This window comes from Rhinichthys klamathensis, unplaced genomic scaffold, assembly GCF_029890125.1.
Source record: "Rhinichthys klamathensis goyatoka isolate OS25496 unplaced genomic scaffold, OSU_Roscu_1.1 h1tg000243l_1, whole genome shotgun sequence".
Lineage (NCBI taxonomy): Eukaryota > Metazoa > Chordata > Actinopteri > Cypriniformes > Leuciscidae > Rhinichthys > Rhinichthys klamathensis.
Window position 1 is genome coordinate 1,295,741 of NW_026606765.1, and position 17,087 is coordinate 1,312,827.

Consider the following 17,087-nt stretch of genomic DNA (forward strand, 5'->3'; position numbering starts at 1 on the left):
TTTTTATTGAAAACAACATTGGCATAGACTGTGTTCAATTTCACACTAAAACATTTTAACTTGGAGCAAATAATCTCTCACACAATGTAACTCTGTCCATCAATAAAAGGGTATAAGAAATACTGACGAGGTCCTGATATTGACGAGGGGGCGGAGGATTCGCATCAGCTGGAGGTGCTGCGATGATAGCTCAGTTCACAACGACAAAACACACAGATCGCTTTGGTCTTGTCAATGGAACCATTTGGCAACTTTTTAAAAGTAAACTTTCAATTCAGAATCTTATTGGCATCCATTTCGGCGTCTCGCGCTCGTCATCCACTCAAAACGTAACGTTAACCTACTATTTGGCCGGCTCGCAACAAGTGTGTTTCCGGTCTAGCTAGATCCGGTGCTTTCAGACAGCACGCGGAATGCGCGGCGCTACGCCAGTTTTCAAAAATGTTTGGATGCCAAAACGTTTCTATTGGCCGCGCTGGTAATCGTCACAGCGGCAACAGTTGAACTATTTTGAAGTTTGACCGCGGTGTGCGCGCCGCTGCTCTTGCGCTTTGGTCGACGAAGCAACAAAACGCCCTTGCGCGGCGCAAGCCATTGAAATGAATGGGTTTCATAGCGCAGCGCCGCGCATGCCGCGTCCTGTTGCAAAAGCATGTGAAAAAAAAACTACAAAGTTTGCTAGGCCAAAAAGACCGTTAATCTCGCGATAAAAAAATGAATCGCGTTAAAATGGGTTTGCGTTAATGCCGTTAATAATGCGTTTAACTGACAGCCCTAAATTTAATACATTAGCATGTTCACGGTTAATGATATTGATGTTTGTAAATGGTCCCATGACATGTCGATAAACAAATAAATTGTCATCTTTTTAGTAAGCGTTTTAGTTTGATTTTAAAATTACTGTAATTTGTCATTTTTTCAATGAATTATTGTTATGATTGTTTCGATGCAGCTTTACAGTGATAAACAGGAAAATAACGATTCAACTATGCAAACAGAATTTAATTCTGCTGTAATGAGAAATCAGTTGTTCATTCAGTTTGGTTCTATAACTGTGTAAAGTTAATCACTTATGGACTGAGTTCAATTTAGCTATAAAAGCACCCTCAAACTTTTGAACAGTAGTGTACATGCCTGTTAACCTCTCAAAATTGTGTTTTAACGTTTAACTCTTTAACGTTAACCTGATTTCCCTGTTAAACAGTATTAGAACTAAGTAAATGAATGATATGTGCATGTAAGCGTGTTTTATTGAGTGTTAAAGTGAGCGCGGTACCTTCAGCACGCTGCACGGATCTGCACGCGTGTACATGATGATTCCCTTGCTCTGCAGCGTTCTGATCCGGAGGGCTAACTTCATCTCTCCGTTTCTCTCGCCATCCGTCACCCTGTACTTGATATAGCTGTTCCCAGAGAAGCTCAGAGAGGTGTGTCCTGAAGAACACACAAAGAAATAGAAAAAGAAGAGAAAAAAAGAGAGAAAAAGAAATATTTCCAGAAGGTGCCATGTCACATATGACATATAAAGAGGCTTCACACAGGGGTCAAAGGTTACCCGCACACTCTCCCAGTTTCCCTGGCGGACACTGGCACGCGTACGGCCCCCTGCTGCTGTCCGTTCCCACGCACTGCATGTCACCAGGACATCTCATATCCACACACACCTCCGACGCAGCAGAACAACTCCCGTCTGAGCGAAACAAGAACAAATTACCATTGCAAAACAAGTAGTGGTGTACTGTTAGCCCGAGTTATATGAGATATAATTGACCAGAATCTTTTTTTTTTTTTTGAAGAAGAAGAAGAACAAGCTTAATTTAAATGGCCACAACTCTAAAAACGTGTTTCTGTTCCTGCTGTTTTTGAGTGCAAGGACACTGTGGTCAAGAGTGTAATTTTGTAAGTGCATGTGTAATAGGTGAGCTTATGTAAGGGTTTTTCACACTGCGCTTCACCCTGGATTCATATCTTTTTTAAACAAGGGGTTAAGAGCACTTTTAACCTTGTGTTAAAAGCAGGGTAGGTGATTTGGTCCAGACATTTTTTTTTGTTTTGCTGGTTGAAACTTTCTTCACATTCCTGATATCAATCACCAAGTTAAATGTATTTATATATATACACACATAAATACATTTAACTTAGTGATTGATATCAGGATGTGAAGATATATATATTCAATTCACGTTTATTTGTATAGCGCTTTTCACAATATACAGTACATCATTTCAAAGCAGCTTTACAGAAAATCCACATTATAATTTGGAGTGTTCTGTTATATTAGTCTAAGTTACCTAAGTGTTTCAGAAATGTACATATTCAAAGTCACAGTTAGCTAAAAATGTATTTAATTGTTTATTATTTAATTATATATATATATATATATATATTAGTGCTGTCAAACGATTAAAATATTTAATCGCGATTAATCGCATTAATGTCATAGTTAACTCGCGATTAATCGCACATTTTTATCTATTCTAAATGTCTCTTGATTTCTTTTTGTCCCATTATTTTTTCTAATTTTAGTGCTCTTATCAACATGGAAAAGTGGATCGGCTTGCTTTGTGCAAATGTTTTTTATTGAAAACAACATTGGCATATACTGTGTTCAATTTCACACTAACATTCTCACTTGGAGCAAATAATCTCTCACACAATGTAACTCTGTCCATCAATAAAAGGGTGAAAGAAATACTGACGAGGTCCTGATATTGACGAGGGGGCGGAGAATTCGCATCAGCTGTGTGTGTGTGTGTGTGTGCTTGGCCATCATCAAGTGGCCATCATCAAGCGGCAAAAGTTTAACTATTTTGAACTTTGACCGCGGTGTGCGCGCCGCTGCTCTTGCACTTTGGTCGACGAAGCAACAAAACGTCCTCGCGCGGCACAAGCCATTGAAATGAATGGCGCAGCGCCACGTCCTGTTGCAAAAGCATGTGAAAAAACTACTAAGTTTGCTAGGCCAAAAAGACCGTTAATCGCGTGATAAAAAAATTAATCACGTTAAAATGGGTTTGCGTTAACGCCGTTAATAACGCGTTTAACTGACAGCCCTAATATGTATATATATATATTGTCTGTGGAAAGCGTAGGACCATAAAATGTTCAGTGAATCATTACATTCAGTTGATAGGATATCCTATCTGGCTGTCAACATATGTATTTCCAGTGCATTTCATGCTATGAGTTAGACAGACGTCAGTCACTGAGCACCACAAAGGAAAAAGCTGCCACCTTTTACAGTTCCTCCTGAACCAAAACAATGAGTTTAGTTTTCTAATATTCTCTGATGGAAATGGTTCAAAATGTCGAACACCAATGGTAAACGCGTGATTGATGAAGAGAAACTTTTTTTGTAGTGTACTACCAGGGTGAAGTGTATGAATGTTTCGTTTTTATAGTATTTGTCCAACCGACAGGCATCAGTCAATATTTTTCGCGCAGAAACTGTGTGTGTGTATTTGCATGCAGATTCATCAAGTTTGTACTTAAAATTATACTGATGTGTGAATAGTATCTAACTGGTAAATAGACGGTATGCCGTTGCTTGTGTGAACAGCACATTTGTGTATTTACCGGAAAAGTCGTTCGGGTAATTTTATGGTAATTTAACCGGATTTCAGTGTGAAAGGGGCTGAACACTCACCGCTGCACACGCATCGTGTGTTCCTGTGAAACTTGGGCGACACAAAGCTGGTTTTGGTGGAGCTGTACGTGAGCAGACTGTGTGAGTCCAGCGTGATGGTTTGTTTACACTGGGCCTCCCTGCAGTCCAGACCCGAGCAGTTCTTATCCAGAACCGCAGACACCCTCAGGACCTGGTCCAGCTGGCGCCGGGCCGAGCTCAGCTTCTGCGTCACGAACGCCGCCTTGTAGAACCCGCCGCCGTCCGCCGTCTCCACCGCCACCAGCAGGTCCAGCTGCCCCGTGGACTCCACGGGCTGCACACTGAGCACGTGCAGAGCGTCGGGGCGGGGCGTCGCCATGACACCGGACAGGACGCGTTTGACCGAAGGGAGGTGACGGGACACGAAGTCGTGAGGGGAGACGCGGTCGAAACGGACCGTCACGGCGTCGTGGAGCATCTCGACCGAGGCCTGCTCCACGTGCACGCTCACGGGCACGCTCACCGTGAAGCGGCCGTCGGTTACAGTAGCGTTGAGGGTGTAGCGGCCCGCGTCCAACCCGCTCAGAGCGATGATTCGACCATCTCGAGGGCTGACCTGGGAAAGAAAGACACAGATGCGTCAAAAAACACAAGGTTACACTTTAGTGTCCTTGTTACACGTTACAAGTGTACTAATAACTATACATTATGCGTAATTACATGCAACTAACCTCAAACCATACTAATCCTATAGTAAGTACATGTAGTTAATCATTATTACTCAGATGTATAAATACACTTTAACACGGACGCCTTAAAACAAAGTGTAACCACACATAACTATGCAAGAAATTGATTCACAAATTACCCATTGAAATCAAAATTAGAGTTATGTTGTTTTTGACCATGTCTGACAGAAAAAAATAAATGAAGTACAATGAGTAAAATTGCACTTTAGTAATTATACACATTAGATTTGATAGTCTTTTTCTTATGGGAAAATGGACCAAAAATATTGACAACTCAACTCAACACAACTAAAAATAATAATAATAAAAAAATATATATATAAATGAATGAAATGAAAATAAAATATCAATATCAAAATGAAAATAAAAAATAAAACGACCAAGTCAAGTTTGTATGAATTAATGATTCTCATAATTATAAAAACATTTAATATAGAAGTTTATACTTAAATGCTTGAAATGAGATATTATAAATATTTTACGCATACAAATTTCTTTACAAAACTAAAATAAAAACAGTTTAAGCATGAACCTTGAAAAAGCGAAAGTTTAAGATTTTTTTTGTCTAGCATAATTTCCATTTTTCCACTGTTATTTTCATAGTTTCATGATGACTTTATTATCGTTCTAAAAAGTAAAAAAAATTAACGGTAAAAATGGTTTCACTTTATTTTGATGGTCCCTTTAACACATTCTGTTGGCTATAAGTAACGTTGCATCTACATGTCAACTAACTCTGATTAGAGTGTCAGTGGAGTATAAATAAACTGGTAAGGTTAGTGTAAGAATAAGTTGACATGTAGTTGCAAAGTTACTTATAGTCTGTAGAATCATCACAATAAAGACTTAGCAGATTTAAAGCAGACAGTTTACTCATACTCTAATGACAGTTAGTTGACATGAATAGTTGACATAAACTGTCAAAATACAAATACGACATGGTGTGCGTAAAAAAAAAAGGCACACTCAAATACCTTGAAAAGGCTGCTCTGCTGGTGTGTGTGTCCGTAGGTCAGTATATCAAATGCATCTTGGTCTGTCGCGTGTATCTGACCGATTACACCTCCTGGAAACTCGTCCTCCATGGTGACGATGTGCACGTGTAAAGGTGACGCCACTGGCTTGTGAACGCTCTCCTCTATCACACGCACCAACACGCTCGCCATCGACGACAGGGGCGGCCGACCCGAATCACTGGCCTAGAGTGTGAAACCGCAGACAGGGATTGGCTGAATCAAGTGTCAATCAAACCACAGAACAATTTAGAGTGTACAGAGGGATTATTTGAATTGAAATGTGTGTGTGATTTGATTCAAATGCAGCTTGTTTTACTGTGTCATTAGCATAAATCATATAAGGATAAAAAGTAGTGACAGTAAGACATTTATAATGTGTGGGTTGCAATGTTAAACGTAAACGTTTGAACGGTAGTGTATAATCAAGGTTTTCATAATTACATATACAAACAATATTTTCCAGCAGTTCTCATTACCTGCACGTGAATGATGTATTCTGTGCCCTCTGACCTACGAAACACCCGATTGGACGTCAACAGCCCCTCTCTATCTAGTTTAAACCACGCCCCCTCATTTCCTGCCAGGATATGGAAATGGAAAGGGGGGCCGTTGTGGCTGGCGTCCTTATCGACGACGGACAGCTGCAGGACACTCGTTCCCAAAGGCTTGTTCTCCTGTTGTTGAGTAAAAGCTTGTGTTAAACTGATGAAATTACTCGGACGCGATTGGCTGATTTACCCGTCGCTCATTATCCTACCTGTATAACCGCGGTGTGATTGGCTGGGGTGAAGGTGGGCGGGTTGTCGTTGACGTCAGAGATGTCGATGTTGACCTGAACTGTTGAGGACATGGCTGGCGTCCCGCTGTCAAGAGCTCTGATGGACAACGAGTAACCAGCCATCTACAGATACAGAGAGAGACAGAGAGAGAGAGAGAGAGAGAGAGAGAGAGAGAGAGAGAGAGAGAGAGAGAGAGAGAGAGAGAGAGAGAGAGTTAAAAACATACAGAATAAGAGATGAAAAGAGAGTACAAAGTAAAGAGAGATGAACACATATCCATATATTCTCTTTCACTTTGCCTGTGTCATAAATAGTCCATGCGAAGCTGACAGATCATCTGAAGCTCTATACATACAGACACACAAACGCAGTTTGTAACTCTTTTTTTAAACATCCAAGACCTTAAAATTGCTCTCTTTTTTCTTCTTCTTCTCCAAAATGAGGGCCTCACGTTTTTACGGTCCTAAACATGCTTGAAAACTGTCGAAACTTTGCACGTGTCAGAACTAGGGATAATTTACATCTGATGTGAGTTTCAGAATTAGGTGTGGCAAAATGGCTCAACAGCGCCACCTAAAAAATGTCAACGAAGCTCTCCTCCTGCTACGTTTCTTATACGTGTACGGAAACCGGCATATAAATGTAATGCCCCAATACCTCCGAAAAAGATTCTTGGAGCGAAGCCCTAAACGCAACAGGAAGTCAGCCATTTTGAATTTTCTTTTCCTAAAATGTTCTCCTCGTTTGCTTTTCCTCTCTGTTCATTAAAAGGGACTGAATTTAAGACATTTATGGCATTTTATTTTCTCCCAAAACTCCATTCATAATGTTAAACACTATTCAGAAGGGATTCTTTTCCTAAATAAATCATTATATTTTTCTCTCTTTTTTTTTTGCAGCTTAGTTACAATTAATGGACTTTGGAGAGGATTTACACTGAGAGTTATTAGAGTATGTCTACACACCATACATCAAAGTCGTATTTCAAAAGAGCCAGGAAATGATCCGACCCGTCTATAATTGAACAGACTCGGTAACCTGGAAACAACAATGACTTCATTAAGCTAATTGATATGAGAAGGAAGCTTCGCATATCATCCAAAGAAGCATTAGCTCCATCTAGTGGTCGCAGTGATATAACATTATGTGCCACTTGAAAAAAAAAACATATGCAAATTTTCACTGATGTAAATAAAAATGAATTTTGAAACATAATGGGCCAAATTTATGTTAAAAATGTAGCAGAATCTGTCTCAGTCACTCGATCAATGATAAAGATTTTTTTTATCTGTTATGTAACGGTTTTACAGGTGTAATACGATTATCTTAAATCTCAGACACAAGGATAATATTTTTTAATAATACATTAATCCCTACAACCAAGTCTGTCATTAAAGGCCTTCATGTGTGGATGTCTGCCGTGAAATGTTTAATTTCTTCTTGTTTTCATCTGTTCCCTGATCTGTGGGATTTTGTCCCATGTTCCTCACCGTTTCTCGATCCAGCTGCTTGTTGACTTTGATCTGGCCCGTGATTGGCTCGATGAAGAACTGGTTCTCTCGGTCGCCGCTGACGATGGAATACAGGATGTCGCCGTTCGCGTGACTGTCGACGTCTTCCGCGGTCACCTAGGCAACCGTGACAAAAGGCCGAATTATAAGGCGGATCTCAAAAGACAAAAATAAGACTGATGTGAATTTCATGACCCCTTACCTTGACCACAGTGTCTCCTATGTTAGCGTCCTCACTAATAGACACGCTGTAGGCGTCGCGGCTGAACATGGGGGCGTTGTCATTGACATCCGTCAGATTGATGTTCACCATGGTAACAGCACCGAGGGGCGGAGCTCCGCCATCCGTGGCCTCCACCGTCAGGAAATAATCCTTGCAGGACTCAAAGTCTAGCGGTCGAGATACCGAGATGGCACCTGTACACGGCACAGGGGTAAACATATAACTCAATACAGACTGAATATATCAGATACATAAACATATTATTTTATTATAACTATAACATAAATATATTATATCAATAAAAAAAAAACATTTATATTGTAGCTAACTTCAAACATTCAATTTGATCATTTTTGGACATCATATGCACATTTGCACATATAATTTAAAGGTACACTATGTAACTTTTGGGCCTCTAGCGGTTAAAAAACAAAACTGTATGTATTTTGTGGAAGAACATTGTTTTGGTTGTGCTTCGGATTTGCGTGACTGTGCAGATAAATGCGTTTCTTTCTCAAAACTACTGAAAAGAGAGATTATCCTACAGCTCATAAAACATTCACTACTAGGCTTAAGAGATATAACCAGTTTAGATGAAAAGGATCTCAGGCTGACTAGCTGAAGATGTTAATGTAGCTTTACCCATTAATAGACACAGTACTTCAAAAGTACTACAGCGATACAACAACCATAACTAGATGAGTAAATTTCGTTGGGACAAACTTTGATGTTGGCTTGACAAAGCCGTATGAAAGTTTGAAAGTTTTATAAGCTTTAAATGTAATGAAATGTAAAGAGAGAGAAAGCGAGAAAGACATCGCAAGCATGAATTAACATGTTTTAACACATTGCAAGCATTAAATAACGTTTTAACATGTTTTAGCATGAATTAGCATGTTTGCACATGTTATTAACATTAATTGTGTTGCTAGCATGTTTTCACACATTATTAGCATGAATTAGCATGTTGCTAACATGAATTAGCTTGCTGCTAACATGTTTTGCCACACTGCAAGCATGACATAATAATTTGTTAACGTTTTAACACATTGCTAGCATGAATTGCTGAATTACATGAATTAACATGTTGCTAACATGTTTTAGTACATCACTAACATGATTTAACATGCTGTTAACCTGAATGAACATGTTTAAGCACATTGTTAATGTGAATTAACATATTGCTAACATGATTTGGGGGAAGTGAACCCGAGGTTAGCCAGTGAGTCAGTCCTAGAGCTAAACATGCTACTAGCATGAAATAGCATTTAACATGTTTTACCATTTTGCTATCATGAATTAACACATAGCTAGCATAAATGCACATATTGCTAGCATGTTGTTACCATAAATTAACACTTTGCTAACATGAATTAACTTTTTGCTACCATGTTAACATGAATTAGCGTGTTGCTAAGATTATTTAGTATATGACTACCATGTTTTAGCATGCTGCTATCATGAAATATCATGTTTTTCTAGCATTATTTCAATAACATTATTTAACATTTTACTATCATGTTTTAACATACAGCTAGCATGAAATAGCACTTTGCTAACATGTTTTAACACATTGCTAACACGAATTAGCATGTTGCTAGCATGTTTTAACATGTTGTTAACATGAATTAGCATGTTTCCTAACATGTTTTAGTACACTGTAGATTCTGGTTTTATTACGAGCTCTGGTTCTCTTTTTGCCAGCAGACTGTCCTCTGTTTGGCGTTTGTTTTAAACAGGTGATTTTCCCAGAGGTTTGAGATTTATCTGCTCCATGTCAACCCTTCTCGCTAGTTGTAAAATCTAACCTCTGCCACTCACACACCAGACACGTCAAAGTAGCCGGAGCAACTTTTCTCTAGTATTTACGGATATGACGAGTTGAACTGGCGAGTGACGTATGTACGCAATTTCCTGTGAAAACTATCTCGACAGGTCTAAAATATAAACACTTATAATAGGCTAATCATAGACAATGATAACACGTTTTGGAAGATGGATTGATGAACCATTGACTCGTTATTTAAATATTGTTAATTTTGAACACAAAAAAGTTACTTAGTGCACCTTTAACATTTCTTTGTAGTGTACATAATCTTATGTAATGCACCTCACCTGTATTGATGTTAATGGTGAAATGGCCCTGTTGGTTTCCGGATCTGATGTTGTAGTAAATATCAGCATTGGTGCCAATATCTTTACTCGCCGCGTAAACTTGTACCACTTCCGTACCCACTGCGACATCTTCAGGAAGCGTTGCCAGATAGTCCCTCCTCTCAAACACGGGCGGGTTGTCATTAATGTCCAGAACCGTGATAGTGATGTTCGCCAGAGAGGAAAGGTGAACAGGAACTCCTTGATCTGATGCACGGACCGTTACATGGTACGAAGACTGAACCTCGCGGTCCAACAAACGCTCCAAAACAACAATCCCGGATGATTTATCAATGGAGAAGAATCCATCAGCCGAGTCAACAAGCGAATAAACCACTTTACGATTAACACCTGCAAAAAAAAAAACAACACATGCAGGATTCTATATCTACAAAACTACACCAAAAATATTCAGTTTTTAGAGACTTGGTTTCTAGATGGTCGAAACTGCTTATTAAAAGTTATAAGCTAGTTGACTCTTTTACCATCAACTATTAACTAAAATGGAAAAATTGTCATGCTGTCGACGGTCAAATGCATTTAAATTTTGTTAGCATGAATTAACATGTTTGCTAACATGATTTTTAACTTGTTTGCTAGCATGACTTAGTAGGTTTTAACACATTGCTAACATGAATTAACAGCATTCTTTTGATAGCATGTTTTATCACACTTTTAGCATGCAAGCATGACATAGCATTTTGCTAACATAATATGTTGTTATTAGCATGTTGTTAACATGATTTAACACATTGGTGGTATAAATTAACATGTTTTAGCATATTGCTAACATGATTTTACATGTTTCTAACATGTTTAAGTACATTGCTAAGTGCTAACATGGTTTAACTTGTTTGCTAACGTTTGTTAACATGTTTTAACATTGCTCATTTTAATTATGATTAATTAACATTTTTCTAGCATGTTTTACTACATTGTTAATTGCTAGGCTTTGCCAGTGATTGATACATAGTGGATGAAGCATAAATACTCTATTGGAGTTATTGTAAAAATGTTTTAACCCCCTCAATGAAAGCATATGAGACTACAGGTACAGAAGTGGTACATGCTCATACCTAGATCAGGGTCTATGGCTTGTATCCGGGTCAGCAGAGCTTTAGTGGCGGTGTTCTCGTAGACGCTAGTGGTGTAATGGGGCATGCTAAACATCGGAGGACTGTCATTCACGTCCAAGAGAACCACCGTCACCTCAGCTTCACACCACAAACCGCCGCCATCCGTCGCACGGGCAACCAGAGAGTACCGAGCGACCTTTTCACGGTCCAGCGCCACGGCTGTCCTCAGCTCGCCTGCAGTGCGAGAAAGAGTCTTATAAGCGAAAAGCAACGCCATAAACAGGACATCTCTTTAAACCCGACGACTCTCAAACCTGTGCGTGGATGCATTATGAAGTCTTCAGCTCCAGAACCCAACAGAGAGAACTGGATCTGTGCGTTTGAGCCGGCGTCAGCGTCTGTGGCTTTGACCTGGAGGATTTGCTTATTCAGGGGGACGTCTTCGGACACGGACACCGAATACACGGCCTAGAGACACAAACACGCTCACTACAGGCATCAGCGTAACGAAACGCTTCTTAACATTGTCGGCACATTTCAACATCTAATTTCATCGTTTTTGGGCATCATGGGTGTATTCAAACATTTTTGGCCATGGTAGGCATATTCAAATGCTCATTGCTTCGATCATTTTTGACCATCATGTACATGCTTGAATACCTGATTTTTAGGAGCATTAAAGGAACATTCAAAGTGTTCAGTTCAATCATTTTGGCCATTGTAAGCACATAAAACAACATGATTTCATTGTTTTAAGCAATCACAGTTGCATTCAAACATTTTTGGCCTTTCAATGTGCTTTGTTTTGAATGTTTCCGACTCTTGTAGGAACATTTAAACACTGGCTTGGACCATTTTTGGCCATCATAGGTATAATCAAACATTCATTTCAAAAATATTTGGCCATTATAGTTACAGAAACATCTGATTTGATTGTTTTTTTTTGCCCATCACAACAAGTACATGCAAACGTTTTTTTTGGCCTTCACTGTCACTTTCAAATGTTCAAAAGTCAATCATTTCTGGTCATCATATACACATTTGAACATCATATGTGCATGGAAATGTTTTTGGACAATTTGCGGGTACATTCAAATATTAAATTTGATCATTTTCGGCCATTATAGGTGCATGGAAACATGATTGGCCATCACAGACACATTCAATTGGATCATTTTTGGCCAGTGTAGTTGTTTTATCTCATGATAGCGGCATTCAAATGTTTTTGGCCAGTAGGAAGATTCAAACATTCAATTAGATCATGGCCATCATTTGCAAATGATCATTTTAATTGTTTGAACATCTGATTTGATCATTTTCGGCCATCTTAGGAACGTTCAATTAAATCATTATTGGCCATTATAGACATGCATGAACATCTGAATTAATAGTTTTGGGCCATCATATGTGCATTCAAACATTTTTGGCTATTATTGGACACATTCAAACATTCAATTCAATCATTATTGGCCATTATAGGCACACATGAAGACCTGATTTAATTGTTTTGGGCCATCGTGGGCACATTTGAATATCTGATTTGAACATTTCTAGACTTTTACATGCTTTTGGTCATTGCAAGCACATTCAAACTTTTAATGTCATTTTTTTTTTTTTGCATCATTGGTATGTCTGAATATTTGATTTGAACGTTTTGGCCATTTTAGGTGCACTTAATACGTTGATTTGAATTTTTGGGGCAAGTAGGCACATTATAGCCTACTATAGTTAAAATGGAACTAATGCAGTACCAAGAAAAGTGTTTAATGTTTCTTTCATGCACGAACATTTTATTATTGATTTGCCCCAAAATTATGCACCTATAATGTTAAAAAAATGCTGCATACTGTATCTAGGCAGCTCGATAAGTTTTGAGACTTAACCTAAATGCCCCCTGCTAAACAGACTGACCTAATTTTCCGCTTGACCTCATTTGAACAAGGTCATGTTTTATGCTCATAGATCATTTCCCCTGAACGTCTTGGCTGCTGTAAGTGGACTCACTGGTTCCAGAAATATTCCTGGCTTTGGCTTGTAATCATTCAGGTTCACCATGTAGATTTGAAACTGCCAAGCAAACATGCTAAAAAAAATGCACTGCTTAGATTTTTAACCAACTAAAAAAAAAAAAAGCAGGGAAACCAACTCAGATGACTGCTACATGCTTCCCCGAATAAACTTTTACCATGTAAAGCCTAACATTTATATATACACGTTTGAGGATTACATATACAACGTACAGAACGTTTGAGGTTTTGAACTTGAAAAACGGTGTACTGACGTCTTTCCGCAGTTGAAACAACATTCCTTCTGATGTTCATTCATGTTAATTCGACGCTTTAAATTAACTAGAAGGAAGAGATGATCGGTTCACGAGCAGCTTTAACTGAGGCTCTATAGCGATCTGTCACGACACATTAAAGAGCCACAAAACGGTATTTATTGTTTAAATTTCTTTAAAAAAGGACCAAATTTGAAAGTTGAGGCGTGAGAGCGGCGTGGCTTGTCGGACATAGCAACAGAACAGTAGCTAAAGGGGGCGGGTCTTTGCGAACGGTCAATTGCGAGTAAATTTTCAGTCGTCTTTGCAGGAATGCAATATGAAGACACAAGGCATGTGTTCAGCAGGCTTTCAAAGCGTTGTGATCGTGTTGATAATTTGGAGGCATATCACATACGACACCGTTGGCTTTGCTGGGTTGAATGTTTTACTCACCGGGTCACAGACGGGACTGTTGTCGTTGGTGTCCATGACCATGACCTCTACGTTTGCCATGGACACGTGAAGTCCGTCTGTCGCCGTCACGTTGATAAGGTACCGTTCTTGTTCCTCGCGGTCTAACGGTCGCTTAACGTACAGCTTCCACTCTCCCTGAACCAGACCCAGAGCGAACACGCCGCCTCTGTTCCCACCTACACACACACACACACACACACACACAGAGAGAGAAGAGATTACACCGGACACTTAATCTCTCAATAGTCTGTGACAATTTAAGCAGCAATAAAATCCACTACCGATTGTATTTGTAACACAACACACGCTCACTTCCAGGATTATCTGCGTGTCTTAATAACCTCCATTAGTCCTCTCAATGAAGGCACGCTCATTAGTATGAATTGTAATAATCATTTTTATTCACATTTAAATGATCACCACTACCATCAATTACGTCCTCCTAACAGCCTTCCAGATTTATCACACGGACTGAAGTCCTACCCGGCTCATTAGGACAGGTCATCTTTTAAACCTCAAGCAGACAGAGGTGGAAAGAGGGAAAAAAGGAGAGCGAGAGTTCAACGGAAACGACTCTGTAATCAAAGCAGCCGCGTTGACAAGCATCCAATTACTGTACACTCGTCGTAGTACAAACACGCGCTACCTTAGTCATCTAATAAAGAGAGTAATTTAACTCAGCTGGGGCTGATAACACAGAACAGCTTCTAACTGAGACGCGTCAACAAAGGCCTGGACGCCTTCTGACTTCATTTCTCTTATCCCACGCTCTCGCTCACTGGGTTGAGGGACTTCGACAAGCTGCATGCTTCTTCTGTGCTTTATTATGTGCTTGAAAGCTTCTGATGCGTGTAATGCAATAAAATGTAAATGTCACTGCATCATATCATCAAATATTAAAGTCTGCTCCTGTTCACAGAGGTGTCCTACAGAAACCACAAGTGTCATTTATCATGTCAAATCTCATGATGTTTGATTTCTTTTTTCAGTGGCAAAAGCGACTGTTCAAAAGTTTGGGGTCAGTATTCAGCAAGGATGCATTAAATTGATCAAAAGTGGCAGTAAATACATTAATTTTTGCAATTAATGCAGTTCTTTTTATTTTTTTGATTTATTAAATAATCCTTAAAATGTATTAGTGGTTTTTAACATCGACAATAATAATCAGAAATGTTTCTTGAGAATCAATCATCATATTATAATGATTTCTGAAGGATCATGTGACACTGAAGACTGGAGTATATGCTGAAAATACAGCTTTGATCACAGGAACACATTGCATTTTACTATATAATCAAATTTAAACAGGTATTTTAAATTGTAATAATATTTCAAAATATTACAATTTTTTAAAAAACTCTTACTGACCCCAAACTTTTAATCGGTAGTGTATAATGCGAAGACAGCGAGTCATTTTTAAGTGTATAAAAATATTCTGAAGATGCATTAAATGTTTGTTATTAATGTATGGGTCCTTGGAGAAAGAAAAAAAGAAAAAAAAAATATTGTTGAAATACATTGTGAATAGAATTGGACATACATTTGTTACTGTATTTATTAATCTTTGTTAATGTTGAGTAAAAACAGAGCTGTTCATTGTTAGTTCATGCTACTTCACAGTGCATTAACTAATGTTAACAAATACAACTTTTGATTTTAATAATGTATTAGTAAATGTTGAAATTAACATTAACAAATATTAATCATGCTGTAGAAGTGGAGTTCATTATTAGTTCATGTTAACTAATGTAGTTAAGAAAATCAACTAAATATATACAAATTCATAAGATATTTCTCTCAAAACAGCATATTTATTACTTCTTGTAAAGCAATTAAATTGAACTGATGTGTTTAAAGCCGTTTAACGTCAGTTCTGGTCGATTAGTGTTTCTGCAGTGAACTTTCACCTTTACGAGACAGCAACACGAAGAGCTATTTAACGGCTGGTAAATCTTAGCCGTTACGGCGGGGATATTCAGCACTGCTGTTAAAATGAGATAATGCAGTTTGCTGGTCTAACAAGGTTTAAGATATCCTTTATAACCCCTTAAACGACTTTCAGCAAAGAACCTCTAAATAAAAGTTCAAATGATCTAATTAACTACCATTGAGTAACTATTTGCTGTTTAATTGCTCTGTGCTCTGTTGAACGAAGCAGTAAAACACCCCGAGAGGTGAGTTTACCCACAATGCCTTTGTTTCCTAAGGAGAGTAAAGATGTTAGCTCAAATCTGTTTGTATATTTGTCTCGTTCTTTCCCTCTGGTGTGTATTATGATACGGTGTGCGGTTCTTTGAGCCAGTTTGTGCCGCTGGGCTGAGAGAAGTGTATTAGAGTCTGTTTGACCTATGAGTTTGTCTTGAACTTGAGGATTTAAACGTTATGAAAGTGTGGACTGTAGGGAAGGAGACAGGCGACGAGGGTCTGAGAGAGAGAGAGAGAGAGAGAGAGAGAGAGAGAGAGAGAGAGAGAGAGAGAGAGAGAGAGAGAGAGAGAGAGAGAGAGATATTCTCAGTAGCACACATGCTAACTACACAAAGGCTTGTGTCACAAAGTTTACTTTAGTTTACACACTGTGGGCTATGATTTAATTAAAGGGATAGTTCACTCAAATATAAAAATGTATATGACTTTCTCTCTGAAATCCTTTCCATGCAAATACAATGAATAGAGATCTTTTAATCTTTTAGGCTTCAAAACTATATATATATATTTGTATATATGTGTGTTTACATAAAAGTATTTTTACTTGTTTTTCTTTACATAATTAGATATTGATTATATTTTACATTTATTTATATTACTATTATATAAATATGGTACAACGCAAACAACAATTAGCTTAAAACCTGACAGTGTCACAATGTTTACTTTAGTTTCAATGCTGTGGGCTGCAATTAAGTAAAGAGTCAGAGCCTTCGTGTGTGTGTGTGAGAGAGTGAGTGAGTGTTGTGCGTGGTAAATCTTGTTAAAAATACTGCTCCTGCTGGTGGCAGTCTAAATCATGATCACAGCATAAAGGTTGAGCTTAATCGAAATTCTGTTCAGGCCAAGAAGTGTGTTTCTGTGTTTGTGTGTGTGCGTGTGTGAAAAAGCATGAATTATAGAACAAGGCAGCTCCCTAATTCAATGTTATGAGTTTTTGAGCGCCTAATTTACAAGTGTGTGCTGCTTAGGAGCATGTGCAAGGTGTGTATGTGCGTGATGGTGTGTGCAATCTGTTTCTTGTCACCAA

The 17,087-nt window shown here is 38.6% G+C and overlaps 1 protein-coding gene across 5 annotated transcripts in view; it reads right to left on the reverse strand.

Moving 5' to 3' along the window:
• Window positions 1–17,087, reverse strand: part of fat3a (FAT atypical cadherin 3a) — a 160,084-nt gene that overhangs the window by 20,847 nt on the left and 122,150 nt on the right. For all 5 annotated transcript variants that reach the window (XM_056266010.1, XM_056266008.1, XM_056266009.1 and 2 more), the window contains 12 exons: window positions 13,832–14,028; window positions 11,430–11,583; window positions 11,116–11,349; window positions 10,001–10,390; window positions 7,865–8,079; window positions 7,642–7,779; window positions 6,130–6,273; window positions 5,849–6,046; window positions 5,331–5,555; window positions 3,647–4,223; window positions 1,556–1,690; window positions 1,277–1,434 (listed from right to left, as the gene is read on the reverse strand). In XM_056266010.1, the coding sequence (XP_056121985.1) occupies window positions 1,277–1,434; window positions 1,556–1,690; window positions 3,647–4,223; window positions 5,331–5,555; window positions 5,849–6,046; window positions 6,130–6,273; window positions 7,642–7,779; window positions 7,865–8,079; window positions 10,001–10,390; window positions 11,116–11,349; window positions 11,430–11,583; window positions 13,832–14,028 (2,765 nt within the window). The remainder of the gene's footprint in view (window positions 1–1,276; window positions 1,435–1,555; window positions 1,691–3,646; window positions 4,224–5,330; window positions 5,556–5,848; window positions 6,047–6,129; window positions 6,274–7,641; window positions 7,780–7,864; window positions 8,080–10,000; window positions 10,391–11,115; window positions 11,350–11,429; window positions 11,584–13,831; window positions 14,029–17,087) is intronic.